At 45.0% G+C, this 27,170-nt stretch overlaps 1 protein-coding gene across 3 annotated transcripts in view; it reads right to left on the reverse strand.

Moving 5' to 3' along the window:
* DNAAF8 (dynein axonemal assembly factor 8) overlaps window positions 1-27,170 on the reverse strand; it is a 111,802-nt gene that overhangs the window by 52,026 nt on the left and 32,606 nt on the right. For all 3 annotated transcript variants that reach the window (XM_075010936.1, XM_075010934.1, XM_075010937.1), the window contains exons 11-14: window positions 21,397-21,591; window positions 18,932-19,087; window positions 12,706-12,900; window positions 1,221-1,337 (exon numbers count right to left, since the gene is read on the reverse strand). In XM_075010936.1, coding sequence (XP_074867037.1) covers window positions 1,221-1,337; window positions 12,706-12,900; window positions 18,932-19,087; window positions 21,397-21,591 — 663 coding nt within the window. The remainder of the gene's footprint in view (window positions 1-1,220; window positions 1,338-12,705; window positions 12,901-18,931; window positions 19,088-21,396; window positions 21,592-27,170) is intronic.

The following is a 27,170-nucleotide window of genomic DNA, read 5'->3' on the forward strand; positions in this document are numbered from 1 at the left end:
CTTTTTTGCTTTCCAGTTCTGTATTTCACTCTCCCATAAAGGGAAACATCTTGTTTCAAGGAGCATATAATTTACACAGAAGAATCTGTTTTTTTCCTGAAATCCAGGGACATTGAAAGGTCTGGCTTGCAGCTGCATATCATGACTATACCGGCCTACAATTTGTTTATGGTTTCCCTTTCTGTACAGAATGCTGTCCCCAAGAAGGATCTTTATTACTCTAATAAATGCCAAAGTAATTGAATGTTACTGGACACTTTAAATGAAGTGTTTTCAAATGCTACTCCCTCATAAACACATCATGAGGCTTACAATATTATGATAAATTAAGTTATAAATTGATCTTGGTAATAAAAAGAGACTATTCCAACTAGACGAAAAAGTTCAGTTTTCCGTGTTGATGTCATTATAATTCCCCTGATATTAACCCATTGCTCAGATTGGCTAATGAGTTTTCCCATGGGCTTCTGCCCCACAAGTTTGTTACTCTTCAGACTCGGTAGAAATGAGAGTAACAACAACTTTGTGTAAAGCAGGGAAAGCTTCAAGGGTTATTTTACTTTGTTCTTTTCCTCTCTCAAGGCTCATCCTATTCACAGCCTTGTGCTGTGGCATGAAGACCTTGTTCCAGAACTAAAGGAACTCTCTAGAAGCCCAGCAACTTCATTCTTGCCCCAGTCACAAGAGTTTTTCTAGAGAGTGGTAAGTCACTCCCTGACCCTAGGTGCCCATTGGTGGCCATCAAGCAACATACAGGAACAAGCCAGGCATGTAGAATCAAAATGATTCTAAGCAGCTTGTCCATCCAGCTGAAAGTCAAAGCAGCTGCATTTTTAGACCAAGTTCAGGATGATGCGTTAAGCGTCTCCAAATGAATTCAAAAGACTTATTCAGCTTTTTATTGTACAAGTTCTAAAAGTCAGGCAAGTTCTATGACAAATCAGTTTGTAGTCAAACTGGTTTGGGTTTCCAAATGTGCCTGCCACTACCAATATGCAGCAATTTTCCCAGCCCAGACATTTCAGAGTTTAATCTGTTCAGGCTTGGAGCAATGGGCACAGGAAAATGACATCATCGACTAGTCTGGCACATTTAGATCTGAGTGAGAAATGTTTCAAGTTTGATTATTTGTACCCGTCAAAGGAATTCAAGCATTACACTCCAATTTGAGCATCCCTCAGCTACCCACCTCATTCTGCAAGTCAGCAAGGAGCTCTTACCTCCGTGTCTATGTCGGCACTAGCCCCAATGTCACTGCTGTTAGGGAAGTATTTTTCATCAGTCTCCACTGTCTGCCAGTAGAACCCAGTTGGCATTGCAAATGCTTTCTCAACAGCCTGAAAGGCACAAAAGACTGCTCTGATTTGTGAATTATCTTCATCCTTCAAAGTCAGGAACTGAAAAAAACAGCCTGGTTAATGTTACAGCTAGAGAGCAGCAAAAGTGACGAAGGGTTAGTCCAGCGTCATGGCACTGTTTGCTCTGTTCACCATTAGGTGCAGTAAAGGCTACTTGAAATGACACCCAAGAGCACAGACCTGTTACAGTTGGTATCTTGGGAGAATGAACATTAGGGACCAACCCAGATACCATTCCATAAGCAGGTCTCCCACTGACTTCAGTGGATCAGCTGAGCACTTCTGCACCTTGCCTGTCAGTAAGGGTTCTTCTGAACATCGCACTTCGAAGGGCATAATGATGAGTGGAACTGCCTTAGTCAATTGTTACAAGAGTGAAACTGAAGTCAGTTCCTCAAAGCAAATCAAACACTCCACATTTCTGGAAGTCTCATTATTTCAGACGCATTCACTATTCAGGAAGGCAAGAGGCAGGCCCCCTGGAGGCATTTTATTACCCAGCATAAACTACATACCTCACCTTGCATTAGTACTTCCCCATTTTTCTGTGCAGCAAACCAAGCAAACTGCACGAGTGCAGCTTGAGTCTCTATGCGTAAGGACGTGTCAGCTACTTCTCAGTCATTACAATTTGTTCTCACTTGACGATTAGCATGCAGGGATTGACCTCATGAATTAAAACATCTATAGACCACAGGAGAGACTCCTTTTGGCTAAGTTGTGGGTAATGGGACACATCCTGATCCCAAATAGAGCAACGTAAATCGAGTCACTCCAGAAATGTCAGTGGAATTACTTGGGATTTGCACAGAGCAGAATTTTGCTCTTTAACTGAAAACAAAATCAGTTTTCAGCCGAGATGAACTCCAGTTTACACCAGATGTGAATTTGACCCTAGAGGTTAAGATGTCTTTTGAGCTCAGATGATATCAGGATGTATTCTATGGAAAAGAAATAAAATTTCACAAAGGCCTCATTAAGAGTTTTATAATGGATACAGACTGGACTAATTACACAAAAATCTGGCCATTCTGGTTTACAAGGTACATATAACACCATTTAATTGTGTAAGCACCTGAGAGAGATTCTGCTTTGCTGGACAAATCATATGAACTTTATGTCTTTCCACAAATCTTTCAAAACAGTAACACCTAAATTCAGTTGGGTAATGTCAAAACTCTCTGATGTCTCCTGGCCTTGTCTGGCTGTAGAATTTTGTTTCAGAGATTTTTTAAAATTATTAATTATTATTAATAATAGGGAGGAGTCGTTTGCATGGAAACAGAATTTCAGGGTCAGCTAATGTTAGCATGTAGAACTCCATAAGGCAGCTGCTGTACGTTGGCAGGGTTCCACCGAAGTCAGTGGAGCTACCTTAATTTACACCAATGGAGGATCTGTCCCTTTGTTTTTCCTCTGTAACATCGCACTCCTTTGCTGTGGAAAATATGATTACGGAAGCAAGTGAGAGATCACCAACCGAAGATAAACCCTCTCCTCTCTCCTCATGCACCACCCCGCCACTGAGTCTGGTTCCAAAGGAGCTTGTCAGTTTCTCTGTGCCATGCAGATAGCAGTGCAACACAGATTAGACCAGGCAGTTGGGAAACCCCAGAGACCTTAATTCTGCTAATCCCTGGGCCAGGGTTGCCAGATTTTCGGAAACTTTATGCAGGACAGGCAGCCCCACCTGTGGTATCCTCAGCCAGGGCTGCCTGTCCTGCATAAGATTTCCAAAAACCAGGGCAGGGAGGTGGGGACCCTGGCAGCCCTGCAGCTGGAAGCCAGCTGGGGTGTGGAGCTCTCCTGGCAGCATCAGCCATGGGATCCCAGCCGGGGGATGGAGGGGACCCTGCGGCCCTGTGGCTGGAAGCTGGCTGGAGCACAGAGCCCCATAGGTAGCATCAGCCGCAGGATCCCCAGCCGGAGGGCAGGGGGCAACCCACAGCCCCACTGCTGGGAGCCAGCTAGGGTGAAGATCCCCGCCGGCAGCACCAGCCGCAGGATCCCCAGCTGGGGAGCCCCAGATTTCAAATGGCAGCCCTGTGGGCCATTTTTCTGTAAACACAGCTTGCAGGACAGCTGATTGAAATGTGTGACTGTCCCACATATTGCGAGATATCTGGCAACCCTCCCCTGGACAGCTGCTCATAGGTCACTTCACTAATCACCAATCAATGCAGCAGCGTCTCCTGTTGCTGCAACACTTTCCTCTGGTATTCCTCCTGCTGCCCCACTAGTGCTTTTTACTTTCGCCCAGGAAATGGGAAGGTTCTTGGAAGAACCCTTTGGGCAGGGCACCCATGTGGTGACACAGCCACAGGCAGGTCTCTGTGCTGCAGCACTTGCTGGTAGTTGTGTAGGGATGATCATATCACTTGTGCACTCATCTGTGCACACTCCATCACACATGGACAAAGTGTCACTCAGAGAGACCCTGCCAGCACCCCTGTGCAACTGGAGACCTCCTGCTCTCCCCTGGTGCTGTTCACACACTCCTATTATTGCAGGAAATCCCTTATTTCCCTCCTTATTCTCTACTTCCTACCATCTTCATTCTTAAGCTCACAAGAGCTGGGACGGCCCCAGGAACACTGTGGGTGCTATCGCGTCTGTGAACGCAGAGGGTGTCACTTGTACACGAGCTGTGGTGTTGCATCCCTGCAGGCTGACCTTGACACTAAAACTCACACCATGAATATTCAAGATGGTGAAAGAGAAAGAAGGCAAAAATGGTCAAACCAAACTGGGTCCAGGATGTGGCTATATCTCCATGGAAACCTTCTTTGCTATTCACCCAGCTCTAGCTAGGACACAGCCAAATACAGTTTAGAAAACTTGAAGGAGAGGCTGACCCTCAGTTTGTCCCACTGTAGGAGTGAGAGCGTCCATTTCCCTCTTCTTACCTTACCTCATTACCTTCTTGTTACTTAAATGGGCCAAGCCCTGTCTCATTTACTCTTCTGCAGCCTCAAGTAAGAAAGACATTGTCTGGGAGGAAATAAAAGCAGAATTCATGATCCTATGCACTTACCATTCCTGGCATGTGACACTAATCACAGCAACACCAGGTTTAGTCCTCTTGATTTCAATGACAATATGCCTGGGAACATAAATTGACCCAAAGACATTCTCATTGACTCTCCGGGAAGGGAATGAATCACAAATGATGTGTTTGGCCATCTGAAATTGTAGGGACTGTGAATGAAAAGGCACGAACCTGCACATAGGCCCTAGACTTCTTAGGGTTTGAAAATCAAGCCATGTACATACCTGCAGGCATAGTAAAATCCACATTGCTTGCTAGCAAAGAAAGAAGAGATGTCTAAGGGACATAATGGAATTGGAGGCCTCTCTAAATTGTACCCATGATCTGTTAGGTGTATATCCTGGTAGTTATCAGGAATATGATATTCACAGACAGCGGAGGCAGGAAGTCCTGTTAGTTATACTAGCTCACCTGTCCCCTCAAGTTCCTACTATATACTGGCTAGTGTTTCATCCAGTCTAGTTTTAAATGCCTGAGAAGCAGGGACTTCCAGCCCTTCCCTCTTTCAGCATGCACAGTAAAGAAATCTAGCCTCACATTAGGGGAGAATCATGTACACAGACAGATCCAATCCTTGGATGAGCCTGGCTTAGGTGCACAATGTACCGTACCCTCTTGGGTAACTGAGTGACTCCACTGTTATCAGAAATTAAGAATGTCAAAGTCACTCAGAGCCCAGGGAAGCCCATCTATTTCTAGTCTTTTCTGCCGCCTCCTATCAGCATGAAGCAGTGATGGCTGGCTGGGTGCCTATTGGCACACAAGAGGAGTGACATTGCCATTTCTCATGACCCAGGCCCAGTTTCCATGCCTCTCCTAAGGGACGTGTTTCATTCAGAGAGCTCAATCTCCTGTGATCACCTTCCCAGCTCTAAATATACACTTTGCCTTACCCTCTATCTTCTGTCCATGTCACTCTTTGCACACACTCCCCATCCCCTCTTCGACCAATGTTGCCTCCCAGGACTGGTTGAAAATATTCCATCAAAACTATTTTCAATGGAAAACTGGGCTTCAGGCAATATGATTTTTTCACAAAAAGTGGCTGCTTTCTAGGGAGGTGTAGGTTACAACATCTTAGCCCCAGGGCCTAATTTCCTTCTCACTTACCCCACTGAAATGACCCATGTTGCACTAGTAGAACAGTGATGGCAGGATCATGCCCACAGACCCCATTAAACCAGCTTACACATCTCATGACTGAATGCTGCCTGTTAATCTTTAGGGAAAGTGGGAGAGAGCCTCTGCCTATGTTCTGCCGCTTTGCACCACTCAAGAGATGCAAAGCAGAGGAAGCTGGCGTTCAATGGCCACCAATAATTCCCAGGCTGGTGGAGCTCGGTGCTGGCACAAGGCAGTGTAATCAGCTCCTATGTCAATGGCCCCCACACTGGCATATGGGGTGTGTCAGAGGTAAAATGAGAGACAGTAGAGCAATTCTCCCTCAGTGTATGATGCCTTGGGGTCTATGGGCAACTGACAAATTACAGCAGCCCCAAAGCTGCTCTGACTTATTCTAAGGCCAAAGCAGCCTGATTACCTACCTGTCTGTCCCATACCAAGCAGACCTTGGCACAGGAAAAAGGCTGGGCCCATAGTGTTATTTGCAAGATGAGTGTGGTGCCCACTGTTCCTAGCTGGTGGCATCCTGTGTTTTTCTTTATAATTGTCAATTCTCTTGGTTGTTGTTCAGGAGACATGCTCTGATTTCTGCCACCTCATGGCACTGGAGAAGTTTGCTCTATAGCATAGTTGAGACTGTAAATAAACATTCCTTTTCCTTTAAAAAGCCACTACAAAGCAACCCGGAGCCAATGTTCTGTTTCAGACAGGATAGTACAGAAGAAGCCAGACACAGTTAGGAGAAGAGATTTCACAGCAGGACAAAAATGGGTTGTAAAATACAGAGCAGAAGCAATGAAAGCAGGTGGGGGAAGCCCATTTTACAGGAGTCCACCATCCTATAAGAATACAACCAGGTCTGATATTTCCCTTCGTGGAAGCAGTATGTTCTTCTGCACTCATTCCCCACAAGAAGTAAGGAAAAGCTTTGTCCATTAAATTATCTCAAGAGAATGTGAAACTAAATTTTATGTAGCAAACGGAATATACGAGCCTGATCAATGTTTCCCAGTCACAGCAAGAAGCCAGAGTAGGATTTCCAGGGGAAAGCACTAGCACTTCCTTACCTCGTCCCCTTCCCAGCACGGGACAGATCCAGCCATTCTTTCCATGGAAAGAAAGGCTGATCAAATCGCCCAGAAGAAAGTCACTGGCTTTCTTCTCTACCTCCACAGGACTGGGCATCTCAAAGAACTCTGCTAGCTCTTTCAGATAATCTGCATTAACAGGCTGAATTGTCTCATTTGGCATCATCAGGTTTAAGCCAAGATGAGTGGAGGGCTTTGAAAAAGCAGCCACCAAGCCGAGCTGTGCAAATACCATTGGCAGCGAGATTACTGACAACATTAATGGAAGGGCCACTACCCCAGGCACTGAAAACTGGTGCACCGGTACCAGGGGCAAGACATATTCAAGACCCACAACTGATGCAGCACACACAAACAAATGTGTATAACAGGGACTTCAGACTTCTGCGACAAGGACCCTTGATTTGGGACACTGCTGTTAAGTGCTCCCCTCACTCTGCCACCATATGGTCCAACCCCTTGTGTTATTTGTTTTGAGACTAAATTCTGTTTATTTTGCAGAACACCCAGAATGTCAACGTGCTGCAGATTTTAATATTGAAAACAAATGTGTTGTGGAACCAGCCTGGGGCAAGTGGAGGTTTGGATGGCTGGGGAGAAGGCAATTAAGGTTTCTGTGCCCCCAGAAAGGCATGGAAGGGCAGTTCTGCATGCTGGCACACATGAGGAGGTTGAAGATTTGGTACTGTGATGCAGATGTACCTTGCTTTCTCATCTTCCCAATTTAGGATAGAAACAGAGGTACTTTTAAGTATAGAAGGTGGTAGGACTGTGTTCCACATTCTCTTGTTTGACAGCAACAAGAAGCCTCACTTCACCCTTCTCCTCCTCTTCCCTGAGTATAAACCACTGCCTCCAGCTGTGTTGGTCCTGCTAGCCAGTCATCTGTGGAATGGTTAACAATGTTCACTGTTATTTTGTGGTCATTAGGTTTCAGAGTGAACAAACCGCTGTGATGAACTGGAGCAATTTGCATCTCTCCAACCTTATTTCAGGCAAACATCACACTTTATATTTCATTCATCATCTCAAAGTCAGTTTGTCAACCATAAGTTTGCCAACAGCAAATCTCCCCAATCTTCTGTGGGGTCTGAATTTCACTGTTTTTCATGGTAACCTCTGTTTCTGGAGCATGGTTCTGCAGTAAGCTTTCAATTAGGCATCCATTTGTGTTGACACATTATTGCCATATAGATGAAGCCCAGGGCATCTGAGTCATCCACAGGGTGACTCAGACAGGGTGGGTGAGTCAGCCTCCAATGGCCTCAGCATAGAGTGTTCTGACCAGTCGGGTGAGATGTGAAACATATATAGGCTGTGCAGCCAAGGCAACATAATGAGTTCATCAGGTGATACGACAGATACAGGAGTGCCTGGTAGCTGGCCTCTCAGTACTAACTCAAGAAGTGATGGAATAGGAGGAAGACTTGATTAATCACGAACAAGTGAGGTGTCCCTGATGCAGGAGAGTAGCACTCCTTATTAAAGGTTTTGATCTGTGCTTTGATAGCAGTGGTGTGTTCTTGGCCTTGCAGTGCAGCATCAGCAAGGGCAGGCATCAAGCATGCCAATCTCTCAGCATTCCCCAGGACTGCAACTAGAAGAGGTCAGAGTGTTGTTGCAGTCAATCCTGTCAGATGTAGCTTGACAAACAAGCCCTTGAAGTTTTAGCATCAGGCTTAGCAGAAGCTTCAGAGGAGGCCAGCAAACCCCAAGAGCTCCCAGTTCCCACAGCCAGCCAAGTCATGGTGCACCCAAGTATAATATTAACAGATTTAGGTTCCTGGCACTAGGGATAGAACCTGCAAGCATAGGGTCTAAAGCCCTGCACTCTACCACATGAGCTAAAGGCCAGCTGGCTCTCAGCTGAGGCTGTAGAGCAGAGACTTCACTCACCCCAGATGAGGTCTCAGTACCGCTGGGTACAAAACAAGTATCTCTGGTAACCATCATATCCATACACGAAGGACACCAGAGCCACACCTGCACCCACTAGATTATGCTCAGACTGTGTGAAAAGAAGAGACAAAGGGGGAAAAAGACAGCAGTAAAGGAATAAAACATCTGAATGATCAAATCTGTGAGGCACTGAGCCCAGACCACTTTACTTCATGCAATTTTTATTTGTTGAACAAACAACGGTTAGAAGTAGCAGCTCTACAGCCTAGAGCCTAAGCAAATCAGGCGATGATGATGAAATACTGGTGTGAAAGCAACAGCAGCTGTGCAAAGGAGCTCCTCCATCAGCTATGATGGTAAAAGCGCTGCTAGTAAGAGGCACTAACAGGCGCTGCCTCCCTTTATCAGGGCAAGAGCCCAGGGCTCGTAGGTAGAACTATAGCTATAGTATGCTTCATAAGTCACATGCTAAAAGCAGAGACTCAGGAGTGGGGAGATTTTATACTGCATGCAATTGGGAGAAGAGAATGAACATCACGTCTAAGGCATTGTAAAACACTAATGGGTCTTGTCAGTTGTGTCATGCAAGTGCTTGTATTCAGGCATCCCATTAACATATATTCTCCAGAAAAGAGCTTCTTAATTTTTAATCAGAGACTGGCCCTGATAACTATTCTGGTGGTGCAGGATAGTTCCCCATACTAGTACTACTACTTAACCCTTGGACTCCAAGTGGAGCATAGGATCTACAAGTCTCCTCCACTTCACTCTGTCTCGGGACAAAACTTCTATCTGACTCCAGGAGTATCCCAGTTGTTGTCCTTTAATCTCAGTAGAACTCCACATTGTTTAAGGTCTTCCTCCAACAAGCTCTCACATGGAACCCACAAGGAAAATGCAAAAGAGGATGACCTCGGACAACACAGTTCCCCATCCTGCATTTTAATTTTCTATTGTCTTGTTTTAAATGTCCCAAGTGATAGGGGCCTTCAACCTCTTCCCTTGTGAGACTAAAGCCTAATAGGTTGCATGCAGAATGTTCAGACCAAGAAATTCCCATGTCTAATCTGTAGAGACTATATTCCCATGACATGAAGCCCACTCTGGGGTCATCATACTGGACTGGTGCATTTTGTTGCAACTAGAAGTTTATACTAACTATTAAACTAGAGTGATCACACCTTTGCAAACTCAGACTCTGGGAGGCCATCGAGTCCAGCCCCTTGCCCTAATGGCAGGACAAAGTACTGTCTAAACCATCCCTGACAGACATCTATCTAACCTGTTCTTAAATAATCTCCAGAGATGGAGATTCCATGTTTTTCACCACAAACTCAGCAGGCAGGTTATTCTCTAAGAGGTTGAATCAGTATATTGACAGAGAGGGTAAGCACTACAGCAGTGAATTTTGCATGTCTTCAATGATATCCCTCAGTTTTCATAGAGCCCCAACTGCTCTCATTACCCCATCCGGTGCTGTATTATTAGGTTTTGGCCAGCACCCAACCTCATCTCCAACGGACTTACACCCAGGAGATTTTGCCTGGGCCTAAAACTCCAGTCTGGTGCATGGCAATCTTGCTTGAGTAAAGAGTGAGTGAGTGAGTGAGGAACTCAGGATGAGCCCATTACTAATCAGAACTATTACATTAAAAAAGGAAGACAACCCTTAGGAAACTATTTAACTTGCTAGGAGAAGTCAGCTGGGGAGTAGCTAATTTTCAGGGCTCTGTGGGAGCCACTGGAAGGCAAGTGAGGCAGAACCAGTACTTCAGACCTGAGCAAGTCCTGATCCACCTCTCTCCAGCAGGAGCCCCCATCTTCTTCCAGCATTTGCTCCAGACACAAACCACATTCCTGATCCTCCCTGAGCAGGCTGGGAACAAGCACAGAGTGGGAGTCCCAGGGTGGCTCCATGCAGGGTGGCGAAGAAAAAGTAGGCAGGGAAGATGAGATGGCTTGCTTGTTAGTGCTCAGGGCACTGCTGGAAGTACTAAGGTGGTAAGTCTTGTTCACTTGGAGCGAAGGAATTGTAGAGAAGGAGGTTATCAAGACAAATACACAGCATCCCAAGGGTTAATATGAAAATGCAGTTACTTCTATTTTTATTAAAATGAAACAATCCCCTTTCTGCTAACATGGAACGTTAATTGCTAACCTGCACAAGGGTTATGTCACTCCTAACCTCACCCGTGGTGTTAATCATCCCCTTGTGAATTTGCTCTGGATATCCTAAATAAAATATCATGGATCGATAGAAAGCATGTATAGCATTAATAACGGAGACTTTCAAAGTAAAGCATCAAGGACAAAGGGATCTATTTTAGGATTCAGAATCTGCTGAGAAGCTATGGGCCAACTGACTGAAAAGTAAATGTTGCCTTGCTCTCTGTCTGTGACAAAGAAGCTGTGTAAAGATGAATGCTACTGACTGGTTACCCTCTGCAGAGCAATAATCTGGACTAAGACATCCTATTACATTTTTTACCCCGTTTTCTTCTTTCCTCTCTCCTGTCCACTTGTTTGTTTCACCAGTCTTTTCGTATCTTGTCTTTTAGACTGGATGCTCCCTGATACAGCATTGGCTTTTAGTAACACTGGGACAGACTGTCACCTGGTGTCAATCAGCCAGTGCCACCAAACCCTGTCAGCTATCTGGCCCCCTCTAGCTTGCTTAGAGGGATCAGAATGTTCTTTTACATGGAGTGACGCATTTTAAAAGGGCCATGGCCATGGTTAAAGGGCCATGATGTGGTGTGGCCTTTGTGTAATGAAGGAAGCGATGCAAGGAGGTGCCGAGCACAGGAAATTGAGGGGAAAATCTGGCCTTGTATCTGATTTAATTTCTTCTAAGCAGGCAAAGCAGAGATAGATCCCTCACACAGAAAATGGGTTTGCTGCCTGGCTGTTCAATTTCTAATGATTTATAATTCCCTTCATAAGAGACAGGCATAAAAGCTCTGCCTGATTTAAATGAGGCCTTATTCTGTGCCTTACAATAAGCACCATACTTATCCTGTACAAATATATTGGGTAACTTTTCAGCACTTGCCCGTGCTGGAAGTCACGTTGGCTGCACATCAATGAAAGATAAGTGGCCTTTTCAGTCAAGGAGGTGGAACATCACACAGGCAAAATTGTAAGTGCTATGTTAATGCCCACCTCTTCATTGTATTGATTTGTACTGTGTACGTACTAACCCCTCAATGAGATTGGCATTGCATAAGAGGTATGGTACTGCAACAGCAATCGGCTTAGTTGTGAAACAACACTGAAATGCCCACTGATTCCTGGGATTGTGCTTCTCTGCTCATACTGCCCTGAGAATTATGGGGAAGCACTATGACTGACAGATGCTGCTGATGCTACAAGAAGGCAATGGATGGGATATACAGCAGTGGCTGAGGGCATGATGTCTGGGAAGGGAAGAAAATGTGTATTCCCTGGTGATCTTGCTAGACCATCAGGAAAAAAATGCCTTCAGTGTAGCCATCTGGCTGTTTACCATTCTGTAAGCATTGTAGCTACACCTCTCTATACCACAGCGTCCTCTGTGGGGCTGAGCTGGGCTGGGAGCCCCTTGGCACTCAGGAAATATGGGCAGCCACATTCTGACTGCCTGCTGTGGGGAAATGCTAAGAGTGCACAAGGCTCAGCACATCTGTCCTGGATAAATTTGTCTCAGAGAACGGTTTCCCTGAATGCAGCTGTGAACACTCCCAATTAGGTAAGAGAGGCTAGTCCTATATAGTGTCCAAGGTCCCTAGAGGACACAGATATGTCCATCATACCACGAACACATGAGCTCTTGGCATTTCATTCACAGAGCCATCAGGGGCTATTAAGCAGGATGAGCAGGGATGCAAACCCATGCTCTGAAGTGTCCTTAGTTTGTTTGCCAGAAGCTGGAAATGGGCAATGGGAGAGGGACCGCTTGATGATCACTTGTTCTCTTCATTCCCTCTAAAGCACCTGGCTTTGACCACTGGGCTAGATGGACCTTTGGTCTGACCCATATGGTCATTCTTCTGTTCTTAATGCAATTGCACTTATGAGTATTAAGTAAGACTTGGGATCAGGCCCTAAACCCTCACATAGGCCACAGGAAAAGATTACTAATTGATGACAGCTGATGCTGGTTATTGGCCCTACCCATGGCAGAACACAGACACAGAGTTCACAGACATACCTGAGGGTCAGGGTTAATAGTGGTGATGCAGCTGAGCCGTACAGTGGGAGTCTCTGGAAGGAGTGGGTACAGCTGATTCTGGAGGTGACTGGTCAGTTCTCCACACCACCAGATAACATTTGGAAGCCATGTATGGGACAGGTATGTAGAGATGTGCTGGTAAAAAATGGATGTTCCTCGTAGATCGTCCTTAGCCTACAAACAGTGACATTTGATTAAAAGCTCTGCCTTCAAGTTAACAGTGTACTGCAAGAACACAGCAATTTTTTTTCATAAGAAGCTTTTTATACACGTTGCAAAAGTGCAGGTAAATGGGAGATGGAAGAAGATGCAGCATTCAATACTATACACACTCATTTCTTTCCAGTTCTAGCATTCTATGGTTCTATAAGAGAGACTATGCCACAGTTCTCAGTGCAGACCAGCAGTAATATTCCAGCTTTGTCACTGATATCTGGGTGGCTATCTTCCCATCACCTGTCAAACCCACCAGCGGCACACCCTCTCCTTTATTTTAATAATGAACACTTGCCCAGAACCGTCCTCAGGGTAGCTCGCTATGCCCTAAGTACAGTACAACTAAAGGGAAGGTAGGCAGGCTGGGGACTAGCATGGAGGTGAGACCTAAATTCATCATTAAAGTAGAGAGGAGGTTGCCAGCTCTGAAGGAAGCGGCATGAAGAGGGCATAAGCAGGCTCAGCTAAGTTTTTCCTCTGCGGAAGTAGTATGGATGCCCAAAAGGCTGGGAGCTCTGTGTGATGGATAGTATGCCTCAGTTATTTTATACCTTGACTTCACAGCCAATTGAAGTTAACACCAATGCTGGGCTCCATAATAAAGCTTTATAGCTAAACCAGCTAATCATTTCAGTAGTTCTGGCCAAAGGGCGATGCTATGAATCTTGGAGTGCTCTACAACTAAGGGTGACCAGTAACTTTCTTTCAGCCGGGGCATTCCACTTATCCTGCAGCCCAGGTGATAAGCGTATTGTATAAATCTTTGGAAAGGTGCACTGCTTTTAATTATAACTAGATTCTGCCTTTCTGAAGCTGCGGGGAGAAATTATCTAATTAAGGGGACCGTAAATCAGTCTAATGTGGCATAATATTCACTTGAGAAACCTTTAACAGGGCTATTTTACAGTCTGAACTGTGGTATTCATTTGATTCTTTAATAAGATTTTTATTAAAAATACTGCAATCCAAGCTTCACTCTACACTGTTGGAAAGTTACAGATCTCAACCGGCTTGTCCCTCCACACTGGTTCTCAACAACTAGAGAGTCTTCCCGAATAGGGAACAGTTCGTAAGTGATCAGAATTAATAGTTATGCAAAACATATTTTTCTTGCATCCGTTCAGGTACCTTCAATGAAAAGCACAAGCCATCAAGGTGTCAGGCTCAATCCTCAGCTCTTTCAATGCAAGAGACTCCACAGAAGTTACTTTCATGCACCACAAAATGATTTAGGGCTAGCAAGTGTATAGAAAATAACCAGGTTGCTTTGTTTAGTCATAGGCTGCCTAAATGGAAACACAGCTTAAATTCTTAAAGAGCACGTGTCATAAAAATCTGATTACCATCAGACATGCTTCCAAATGCATCTTGTTTATCAGGACACAAAGGTCACAAGAGATAAATGTATCTTCATCTGGTCTAATAACTCCAGGCCTCCAATCTGCGTAGAGAATGGGTAAACCTGTCTTCTTTCAATCGCATATTTGGAAAGAGGACAGAAACTGGCATTCCCAAAGCTACCAAAGCTGATCACAGAGGGGGGCTTATTTTTAAGTTCTGCTTGATTTATAGAAATAGATTTAAAACAAAAGATGCTGTCATGGCTGAGCGATTGAAAGACTGATCTGCCTAAAACAGCAGTTCCATCCTTCAGGAGCCTGTTGTTTACATTGTTATTCAGAAACCCTTAGACCTTGGGCTAGAGAAATAAAATCTGACAACAATAAAAGACATTGAGCTGCTAGTGAAACGCCCCATAAAAAGATAGCAGAAGTCTCACGAATAGATAGTGTGTGTCCTCTCTAGGTTGCTCAGCCCAACATGGTAGTTCTGAAAATACAATTAGCATCCAATGGCCTACATTAAATGAACAGGGCATTTCGGTCCAATTCATAGTGACTATATGTCCATCTCCATAATCAGAGCTAACTACAGGTTGAACTTCTCTAATCTGGAACTCTCTTGTCTGGCAATGTCCATAATCCAGCATGATTTTAGATAGATGGATGACCACTTATCATGGGTCTGGCCAAGTTTCCTGTAATCCTATAAAATTTGTTTACAACTGGCGCCCTTGGGACCTGACTGTTGCTGAATGAGAGAATTTGCTGTACTATGAGAGCTGAATATTGTCTAGCAGCATTACTAACACTTCCACTGCTTACTGGGCTCTTAGAAGAAATTTTGAGAGTAAATTCAGCTAAATAACTGCACAGAACGCTGACAGCCAGGACTAGTGGCCGTAAACAAACTTTATGGGACCACGGGAAACTTGGACACACACCTGATAAATCGTCATCTGGCTAAAATCATGCCGGATAACAAATGTTGCCAGATGAGAGAATCACAGAACACTAGAACTGGAAGGGACCTCGAGATGTCATCTAGTCCAGTTCCCACCCCCTCAGCAGGACCAATAACCACCTAGACATCCCCGATAGGTGTCTGTCTAACCTGCTCTTAAAAATCTCCAGTTACAGCAATTCCACAACCTCCCTACGTAATTTATTCCGGTGTTCAACCACCCTGACAGTTAGGAAGTTTTTCCTAATGGCTAATCTAAACCTCCTTTGCTGGAGTTTAAGCCCATTGCTCCTTGTCTTACCCTCAGAGACCAAGGAGAACAATTTTTCTCCTTCCTTCTTCTAACCTTTTAGGTACTTGAAAATCACTATCATGTCCCCTCCAAGTCTTCTCTTTTCTAAACTACACATGCCCAGTTCTTTCAGTTTTCCCTCATAGCACATGTTCTCTAGACCATGAATCATTCTTATTGTTCTTCTCTGGACTTTCTCCAATTTCTCCACATTGTTCTTGAAATGTGGTGCCCAGAACTGGACACAACACTTCAACTGAGGCTTAATCAGCACAGAGTAGAGAGGAAGAATGACTTCTCGTGTCTTGCTCACAACACTCTTGTTAATGCATCCCAGAAACATGTTTGCTTTTTTGGCAACAGCATCACACTGTTGACTCATATTTAGCTTGTGGTCCACTATGACCGTTAAATCCCTTCCTGCAGTACTCCTTCCTAGGCAGTCGCTTCCCATTCTATATGTATGAAGCTGATTGTTTCTTCCTAAGTGGAGTACTTTGCATTTGTCCTTATTAAACTTCATCCTGTTTACCTCAGACCATTTCTCCAGTTTGTCCAGATCATTTTGAAATATGACCCTATCCTTCAGCACAGCTGCAACCCCTCCCAGCTTGGTGAGTTCCATATTAGAGAGGTTCAACCTGTAATAGTTTGCACAGTCAACTATGACTGTTCTCCATGCTAATAAACTATGGATTACTCAAACTTGCTTTTTGTTTTCAAACTGTTACGAACATTAACATGTCAAGCTGTCAGGACATTAGACTTAATTTTGATCATCACCTTGTGGGCCCTTTTCTAGATGATCCAAAAAAATTGAGAACTCATGGAATCATAGAATACTTAGAACTGGCATGGGCCTTGAGAGTCCAGTCCCCTGTCCTCACAGCAGGAACAAGAACCATGTATGTCATCCCTCTTAGATATTTACCTAACCTGTTCTTAAATATCTCCAATGATAGAGATTCCACAACCTACCTAGGCAATTTATTCCAGTGCTTAACTACCCTGATGTTTAGGAAATTTTTCCTGATGTTCAATCTAAACCTCCCTTTCTGCAATTGTCCATTGCTTCTTGTCCTATATTCAGAGGCTTGGGAGAATAATTTTTCTCCCTCCTCTGTGTAACACCTTTTTAGGTACTTGTAATTGTCCAGGAATCTCACAATCAGCAAAGACAAGCTGTACTACCCGGATCCAAGTTATTTTCCTGCACAACAGAATGACACAAGATTTTGCACAGCAAATTAAGCTAAGTCCTAGTGACTGATTGCCACTGTTTCCATAAGAAACAACTAGAACTGGAAATGTTAACTGCTGCAAGAGTGGAATATTGTTATCTCATGTTTCCAGGTAAAAATACTACACATTAGCACCGCAGCAAGAGAGAGAGAGAGAGTGACTCTTAACAGAAATCTGCCAGTTTTCTCTCCAGCAATAGCTGTGGCAGATAAGGAAAACAATAAGAGAGGCAGCAGTGAGTTGCTTTTGTTTTCATTGTCTCGGCTGCAGCTGACATGTTGGAAAGATTTTAGTGGGTCTCATCAGCTTGCGTGGTTGACAAAGGAGGGAAGAGCAGCTGTACAAGTGCCTGCAGAAAGCAGGAATAACAACGGTCATTGTTGCTGGGAAGGCATATGCTGGAGAACTCTGTATCGAAAGGAAACCTCCACCAAGGGGAGGAAACATCAGTCGTACATAGGCCCAGTTTAAGGAACAGGGTCCACCTGGCTCATGTGTTCTCTGTTGTGTGGATTGATTAGCCGAACTGGGTACCAACCGCAGTGCAAGCAAGGCTGTAATATTGCTCTATAATTTACTTTGAGACGGAAGTTCTGTGCAGCATGTTCAGCCAATGTGGGATCAAATTGACTGCCTTCCCTGATCCCACTCAAAGTTCAGAGAAGCATGGGCCTGTAGTCAGCAAATAAAGACAGACATGAGATGAGCATTTTGAGCTCTCTCACTGTTAACTTATTTCAACACTCTGATCAGCTCCATGGCTGGGTGAACAGATAGGATCAAGGCAATGCCATGGGGGTGGGCAAGTCTCTTTACTATCTATTTGCTTTTGTTTCAAAACATTGACTTTGGATCCAGTGGTCCTACCTAATGCAGAAATCAGTGTAATGTGCTTAGGCAGGTTAGCAGCCTGCTTCTCCTTACTAACCAGGTTGCTTCTCCCCACAAAAGCCCAGGAACCACCAGGAGGCTTGCTTGTTCTTTCTTGTGCAGTGTGTAAGTCATGACATTAGTTGTCAGCATCAATCACACAGTTATGAAGCTTTGCCGCCACAGCTGTCATATTCCAGGCTTTCTGCTACATCATGGGAAACGGAGTCTTTCCTGCTCACAGCCAGCTAGCTCCTCAGCTGTGTATGAGGCGCACTCACCACCGCAGAGCAGTGGCAGTGAAAAAGGGAATCCAAAGGCACATTTCCACCACCTTCCCTTTGATCCTGAGTTGTGATGTGGCGGGCTGGATCTCTGGTGCAAGTTAGAACAGCATAAGGGCTGCTCATGGCCTTAAGGGGTCATTCTGACAGACAGGGATTGTCAGGATCCAGCCATGAGCCTTTTTTCCTGGCTGCATCAGGGTTGTGGCTCTGCGTCACTCCAGCACCTCTGTGGCTGAGGGATCTCCCAGTGGCTAGTTACAACGTTTTCCCAGTTGGGGAGGACTGGTGCTTTGTGCCACAGGAAAGTCAGCAGTCCTTCTCAACTTAGCAATGGGCCGGCATCTCAGTAGTGACTTCATACAGCATGTTCGTTCAAAGAGGTGCCTTTCGGGGATGGGTGCACTGCGACCCCATGCAGCAGAGTGTTTCCCAGATGTTCCTGGATATATCATTCAGCAAGAAAATGGTTAAGAGGACTAGCTTACTACCGTACATTGAACTGACCAGGAACAAAAGGCAGGGCTTTGGAGTCCCAAGTCCTGTGCATTTAACAGCAAGGGAATAGGCCATCTCTGAAGCAACATTTTCAACAAGTAAAAATAAAGCCACAAGCCTACCCTGCATGTCTAATGAGCTTTCCCAATCTGATTCCTGGGTAAAGACTTGCCCAGCCAGTGAAGATATTCTGGGTAGCTCAAGTGCAGTAAATAGAGAAAAACTCATTGATGTGTGGGGCTGGATTCTGAGCTGCAGACATCAAACTGGGCACAACTGAGAAGAGCAAAGTAGCGTGTCTGTAAGTCATCGGTCTGCTCCACAATTCTCAGCTGGCTGCCCTGCATATGATTTAGAGCTGCCAAAGGGCTGTTCTAAACTGTGCTGGCTCCCACCAGTATCAGCTGGAGTCAGGACATTCAAATCTGTCTCAGTAAAACCACCAGGACATGCCCACGGCACTTCTGGGTAATGGACTCATGAAAGTGTTGCCACTCACTTTATGCTTCCGGATTGTGGTGCTGTTCTGTGCTGGGGATTCACCTGCTGGAATCAGGCAAGCGTAGAGTGCCAGCCCCTCCTCTCTCCAGAACTGCTGTAGGCCCAGCACATAAAACGGCACTTTGGGTCCACCTTTCACTTTCAAGGGAGATACCTGTAAATTAATTTGAATGGATGCTGTCAGGTTACACACAGCTGCAGGATGGCCTCCTCAGACAGGGAGTAACACCAGACCTTGATCTCACTCTGCTTCTTTACAGTGGAGACGGCCTGTGCTCAATAACCCTGGGCATACTCTAGCTTGATTAGTATAGTAGCTAAGGTCTAGCCAGTAGGAACTGAATCAAGGCCAAATTAAATAAGAATGGTATGCAGGAGGTGGCAGGTCATGGGGTTTATCTTCTAGGAGGGACCCCCATAACCTGAGAAGCTCTGCACTCAGTCAGCTATGCAAGAGCAAGAGAGACATGCTGCTTATACGATCTCCCTAACTTAGCAAGAAATGAGAACGGAAAGTCCTTGTCAACAATCCTGTGCTGCAGGCTTTTAGCCCACAGCAGCACTGTACGCTGCCTTTATTAATAATAATGAGATCAGTACAGTCTCTGCTCCAAATCAATGCCAAGTGATTATGCCGTTATAAGGAGCTAGCACAAAGTTCTTTAATAAGCCTCCATATTCCCCAGTACCAATCAGTAATAGCCACAAAAGCATCAGTCACTTCCCTGTTTTATTTAGACTGAGGCTGGTTTTTTTTATAAAAACAGATAATTTTTTTTGTTGCCAAGGGAAATGTTCTGTTTTGTTAATGTGCAGATTTAATCTGAAGTGAGAAGGACATAAAGCCAGCCTGATAACAAACACCAGGTATCAAGACCATCAGCTGATTCCCAGAGACAGAGCTCTGGACTCTTAAACTCCTTATTGGCCAAAACAAAAGCTGTAAGGCTCACAACGTCCCACTGAAGTTTGATGAATTTCAGCACACAGATTGCAGTGAGAGGCATTGCTATTCACAGTGGAAAGGAGACAAAAAAAGAGCCCTGACAGGGGAAGAAGAGACAAAGGACCATACCGGGTCCACCTAGCCCAGTGTTAGGTCTTCTGACAGTGGCCAATGCCAGGTGCTTCAGAAGGAATGCACAGAACAGGGGTAATTATCCAGAGATCCATTCCCTGTCATTCAGCCCCAGCTTCTGACAGGCAGAGGGTTAGCAACACCCCACCCCTGACCTTTAGATTTCATGACATCCTCTGGCAACAAGTTCTACCGGTGACTGTTAGTTGCATGGAGAAATGCTTCCTTTGGTTTCTTTAAAACCTGCTGCCTAGTGATTTCATGGAGAGATCCCTGGTTCTTGTGTTCTGTGAAGGAGTAAATGCCACTTCCCTATTCAGGTTCTCTGAAGCAATCATGATTTTATAGATCTCTGTCATATCCCTCCTAGTGGTCTCTTTTCCAAGCTGCACAGTGCCAGTTTTTTAAACCTTTCCTTATACGGAAGCTGTTCCACTCCCCAAACATTTTCATTGCCCTTCTCTGCATCTTTCCAATTCTCTTCTTTCTTTTCTGAGATGGGGTGACTAGAACTGGATGCAGTAGTCCAGATCTGGGCAACCCATTGATTTATACAGTGACATTTGAATATTCACCTTCTTATTGTCTATTCCCTTCAAAATGGCTCCTAATAGTCTGGAAAACAGAAAACAGCAGGAAGAAGAGAAGGTGGAAAGAGGAAGTGGCAGGCATATGGGAAAGGAGGTAGGAGAGACACAACAGGGAGAAGACAGGGAGTGCCAACCTGGGCAAGGCCAGTTTCCTGGACTTGGATCATGTACCATATGAGGTGAAAAAATAGGCAACATTTGAATTATGAGGCTCTAATTCCATCTCAGGGCTCTGGTGACTACACAAGCTGCTTATGTTATGTCCCCAAGGTTTTTCCCTTGCTGGGCCCTCTGGATGGATGTATAGACCCTGCTGCTTATTTCCTGTGGGATGTAATGTTGTTCTAAGTGCAAGCCGTGTCTTTAAAAATACACTGTCAATATAGGGCTCAGGTGTATTTCCACACCCCTGCATGGAGCAGTTGCATCACTGCGAATAGCACTGCCACTGCCTCCTCCAAGGGAATTTCTGGAGCAATTGGATTGTTGGGATTTTGAAATTTGGAGATCCAACAGTTCAGTGTTCCTCCGATTTGCATGTTTGTTCCCTTAGACACTCTTCGGAAACTCAGGGCCTGATCCAGTTCCCACTGACCTTAGCGGGGAATCTCGCCAATTACAGAAAGCTGATCTGGTCTGGGGCATGACTGTACCTTGTCTGGCCCAGCCTGTGCCTGCAATGCTGGAGGAAGGAGAAGTGTTAAGAGGATGATACCTTTTTGCCCCCACCTTGCTGCATTCTGGTAGGCAAAATGGAGAACCCAGTACTGTAGCATTTCACACTGTGTAACTCACCAGGGAGAGAAGCCAGGTAACAAGAGCCTGATAGATGCTGGCTGCTGTCAAGGCAGTGTCTAAGAAGCTTCCACTGTGCTGACCCCAGGAGGCTACTTGTCCACAGCTGGACAGGCAAATCGTCATGAGAAGCATCTCACCATTAATGCTGTCTGCACTGGGCAACGTGTTAATAGCTGGCAAATAAGAGGCTTCCTGTGCAAGGAGAATGGGCACATTAAAATCAATTGTATTATGAGGCTTGAAACAGAAAACTCTATTCATTTTATTCAACACAATTGGCTGCATGTGACCACTGCAGGTAATAACTCTCTAAGGGCATGCACGGTCACAGCTTCACTTTCACAGCACTTATCCAGGAGATAGTACCTCTAGCAAACCAACACTATGTTGGGGCATTGACTGTCCACTTCCCGTAGCATGCTGGGCTTTCCTTAGAAACCTCTCACCCATGTTTGGAGTAAGCCCAGCACTGTGGAAGCTAATGAGATCGCAGCCAGGGATAGAATAACTGGAATCATTCAGTATTTGTCATCAACTTTAAGTGTTAATTAGTTATCAAGGAAATGCCCTTGAATCAAGCCTGATTAAGAGTCATAGAGCTTGTGGTACTATTCTGCCGAACAGATCTCACTGATCTACCACAGACTTAAGTGAACTCTTGCCACATCTCCTTGATTATAATGGAGCACTGTGATTTTTGTCAATTAGGTGACAAATCTTTCCCCAGCCTTGTTTTTCTCAAATGCAATTCTCACCCCTTTTGTCATTACCAGTTTTTCAATAACATGCATTCAGCATGTTCCAAAACACTGCACCTTTTAATTCCTGGCACCCAAACTAACACACAGTTCACTTTTAATCTCTCCCAACTGCAGCATGTAGTGAACTTTATAGTGCAACACATTTCCACATAGCACACAATCGCAATGGCACAGCACATTTTCACCCCCAGCTCTCTGGGTTTTGTGTCACAGATGTGCACCAATGACATCTGGCTAAAGATTAGTGGATATAAGTTTATTGGCCAAGATGAACAAGGTGTTTCCAAGAAAATGACTCTAATGGGTGACACGATGTGTTGGTAAGATGGTTCTTGGAAAGGAAAGTTGAACTTTTCGTAAACTTCCTTTCAGTAAGTCTATATAATGTATTGGAAACTAGCTCTTGTTGCTCTAATATTGGCAGACTCTGTTGAGAACGTTCAGTTGGTTGGATGTTATGGGGGAAAAGGGCAAAATGGTTTCATGATATAGGGGTGTGCAAACTGGGGGGTGGGGCCCCTGGGGGGAGCATGAAATTTCATAAAGGGGGCACAGCACGATTGACTGCTGGGTCTCAGGCTCATCTACCTCATTAAAAATGTTGAAATAGGTCAGTGTTTTTATGTCTGTGTATTCACATTCATATACCAATTAATAAACATTTTACATTCCAGACTTATTTTCTTACACATGCAGAAAGAGTTGTTCTGTTTTTTTTTCACTCATATGAACATAACTGAAATATACTTTGGTTTGGATTACATTAGAAGGGTGTCGGGTGGCAAGCCTGTTAACTGCAGGGACAAAAAGTGGGGCCCGCTGTAAAAAGATTGCTCATCTCTGCCGTAATTTATAGATCTGAAACCTGTACTCCAGTCTGGGTTGGTAATACAGTTTGAACCTCTCTCATCCAACACCCTAGGGATCTGACCAGTGTGGGACCAGAGAACTTGCCAGACTACAGGTGGTCAGTATTGTCTAGCACATTACCAACGCTTCCACTGCTGACTGGGCTCTTGGAAGACATTTGGGGTAACTTACAGATAAATAACAGCACAGAACGCTGCGAACCAATACTAGTGGCTGTAAACAAGCTTCATGGGATTGGGGAAAACTTGGTCACTCTCATGATAAGTGCTCATCCAGCTAACATGCTGGATTACGGCTGTTGCCAGATGAGAGAGGTCCACCTATATATAAAAGTTGTTACCAACTAATGGCTGGTAGGTAAATCTAGTGTATCCCGGGGTATTCTTATCACATAAAACTATGATCACAGCTGGTACCGTGTACAGAGCAAGCTCATGTCTCAGGCCTTTGGGGGATCTCTCCCACTTGGGAGTGAGGCCCATAAAAAGAAGCTTTTGGACTCCAACACACCCAGCATGAAATTCTCACTAACTGTGTGTAAAGATGAGGCTAAATGTCAGATCCTGTTGTGAACCAGCCTTTGCAGTGCTAAGCAGAGTCCCTAGCAGTGAGGAGTAAATCAGATCCACGTTGAAGAGGAAGATGAGGAAAAAGGCTTCTTGACTAAAGAAACAAAGATGTATCCTTTAGTTGTAGGAGTTGTGGATGGAAGAGGTCTCATTCCACGCTGACTGGAGGACTCATAAAACAGTTGCTTGCAGCCAAGTCTAAATTTATCTTTCTCTGTCATCCTCCCTGCATCCTGGATCATGGTGATTTAACAGGCAATCCCTGATGAGTGGCAAATTACAGACTGCAGAAATTGTCTGCCAAAAGATGCATCAGCCGTACGTTTGTAAACGTGAACTGATTTCTAGGCACTTTGGCAGTCTTGGCTAATGCCTCTAATGAAGTCTCTATTGTCTCCATGTTGAGATGGCTCCAGCCTAGCGTGACCCCTCACAGTACGCAGCATTCATGTGCAGAAAAAGGAAGTGTGCAGAAGGTGTTGCCATGTGTCTGATTTCATAAGCCTGGAAACTGGAGAGTGCTTTAATTTAACTAGCTGGGAAATGCAGTTGTTTGCTCTTTGCAATTACGTCCATCTCACCATCTAACATTCTTTCATGGCTTTCTACTTCTAGTGCTGGATGAAAACGTATTGGAAATGTCAAGGGTTTGTTCTATCTCATTCTTTGGGGCAAGGAAAAAAGATGGCAGTCCCATCTGTTAGTCAATTTCAAACTCGGCATTAAATCCTGGTTGAAATCCTGCAATCAGCCAGAGAACTGCTTTATCACTGCAGAATAGAAGCAAGGGATAAGAATGAGAAACTGTTTGAATTTCCTGTATTAAACTGGCAGAACATACTCTAATTAGGATGGCAACATTTAATAATGAAAAGAATAGTAAGACTGACATTACTTGTCTGAATGGTCTTTCTGTTAAGGCACTTTGAAACTAGATAACAGGAGCGGTTTTATGAATACTAACTAGGCTGAGGTTACTGAGCTGAGAAATATGATCATGTTAGGACGGAACAGAGATTCTCTGACCTGAACTGTGCTTCAGATTATTCACATGGATGAGGTATAACCTCCAAAGCAGATAATTCTAAAGCACTGCCAAAATAAGACCACAGGAATTTGAGGATCTGAAAAACAAAAGCTTTACTGGCTGCTAATGCCCCTTCTCCACAGCTCTTCAATTTGGTCCAAGCATTGCATATTGTGTTAGGCTGTTTAAATTGAAGGCAGACATTTCCTTGCTAGGAATAGCTTCTTTGCTGTGCTATTATTCTTAGACTCTAGCTTGAAACCGATCATCTCTCCTGCTTGGGAAGTGTGATAAGATTTAGAACCAGCCACTCGTCTCTCTGCAGGAGCTCCAGTGCGGTAAAGCCTGCCTGCGTCCATGCAGGTGCATAAGAAGCAGAAAAGTCATAGAGCAGGCAGCTCATTGACAGCAATGAATGCAATGCAAAGGCGCAGGCGAGATCCTGCTGTTGCAAACAGCCATGCTCAGCACAGGACCGAGAGCAGGGGGAATGGCTGCATAACACCTGCATGTCCCACCCCAGACATGGAGTCAGGAGGGACTGGGTCAACCTCAAGTGCAACTTACAGCAGCCTCAGGGATGCTATAACCCCAAACAGCTGATACACAAGGTAGGAATTGGTGGAGCATTGCAGTGGTCCAGATAAATCCCTGTCCTGCTGGCCACTTCCCTACTATCCCCGCGTGCTGAGGCTATGAAGGGGTGTGATGTAGAGCCAGCTACATTGGCTCTATTCCACATGGGCTTCACTCACTCTCAGGGAATGCTCACCAGGCCCAGGCATGGCAGTTTAATGACTTCCTTGTGTCACCAAAGCAAGGTGAGGAAACCAACTCAGAGCCAAGGATCTGGCCCAAAGCATGCACTGACAGATATAGACTGCTTGGGCCATTGGCTGTATGCCATGGCAACAACTGTGTGGTTACAAGGTACACACCAAATTCAGCCCACACCTCTGCTTTCTGCAGTAAAGAAGATGGCTCCATAGCACTAGGCAACTGCACTTGAGGACAGCAACCAAATGCAGAGCCCCAACACGCGTTACCTGGCTTAACCAGCGGTACCCGCACCGTAGTGTCTGAACCCCACCCCTACCCCCTGCTGGACGCTGATGGCACGTGCCAGTACCCTTGCCATGCTGTCCTTCTGATGTGTTGTCAGGATCTGGCTCAGCATGGACTCTCTTAACCCTGTTTCTGGGACCAAGAGTCCTGTGGGCCATCTCTGAGCTATTAGCTCTGAGATACCCCTTCCCTTCACTCTCTGCCAGTATAGTTATAGCTGGACTCTGAGCATCGTGGGTCTGGGTGTTATGAACGGACCAGAAGGACCAGCAAGAACTGTGATCAGTGAACCTGAAACAATAGCTCCCAAATGTTGTGATGTTCTTCAGAATGATTTCCAGCCTACTAGGATACAATACCAGTCAGGAAATCTCATGTTATTTCTGTTTTCAGCTGCTCTGAGAGGCCTCACTCTCATTGTTCTTCCTTGCCAGCAGATCTGATGCAAAGGGACGTCTCATCTTGAATATTCCCATTTTCCACAATCTTGAACCTATTTAACTGGTTATGGGCCTGATTCTTATCTCCCTTATCTGGCAGTAAACCAGGAGGAACTCTGTCACGGTCAATGTCACCATAGTGATCTAAATCTGTAACCGTGGGAACAGAAGCAGGCCAAACACCTGACTCCCTCACAGTGCTCCTCAGCTGGCTTTCTCCATTTATTAGTCAAGCAAAGTCAGTAGTATTTCCTTTCCTATTTTACAGATAGGGAAACTGAGGCACAGTATGGGTAAATGACATGACTACGGTCACCGAGCAGGCCAGTGGCAGAACTGGGAACAGAACCTTTGTCTCCTGAGACCCAGACAAGCTCATTGCTGCAATAAGCATCAACTGTCTTTAAATACGTTTTCTTCTATTACTAACATGGCACTGAGTCAACAGCTTACACTGCTACATACTTTACAAATAACCATAAGTGCAGGACTCTTCCACTCTGATGCCTCCGCTACGTGGTTTGAAATCCCTAAGAGCAGTGCTGCCATTGCATTGTACAGGGCTTCTCTAGTTGGCATGATTTGTACTATGGTAGCACCTAGCAGTTCCAGGCAACATCACCACATTGCAATAAGCACTGTACAAAACCCACAGTTCAGACTGCTTCCCAGGATAAAAAAATACAGTAGTCACTAGCAAACTGTGAATACAACTTGACCCTTTGGACTGCCAGCTCTGTGTTTTAACCACTAGAGCCTACTGGGTGACTACAGACAGGCATAGAAACGCAAGGGCAGATTCAGCCTCCCATTATCTGCAAGTGGTCACACAGCACCCACCAATGGGCAGATGATCAGGAGACCAGAGTTCTCTTCTGATCTCAATGAAGCAAGAGGTCCTTCTCAGGGGTCATTCTGGGCTACAGTAACACGGACTTCTGCCAGCTTGTCACAGAGCACCTACCTTGTGCAGATGTAATTTCTTCCTCCTCTGCCCCCTTGCAGATGGAAGATAGGGGGTAGCTAATTAACATTTTGC

The sequence above is a fragment of the Carettochelys insculpta genome, chromosome 16, assembly GCF_033958435.1.
Source record: "Carettochelys insculpta isolate YL-2023 chromosome 16, ASM3395843v1, whole genome shotgun sequence".
Lineage (NCBI taxonomy): Eukaryota > Metazoa > Chordata > Testudines > Carettochelyidae > Carettochelys > Carettochelys insculpta.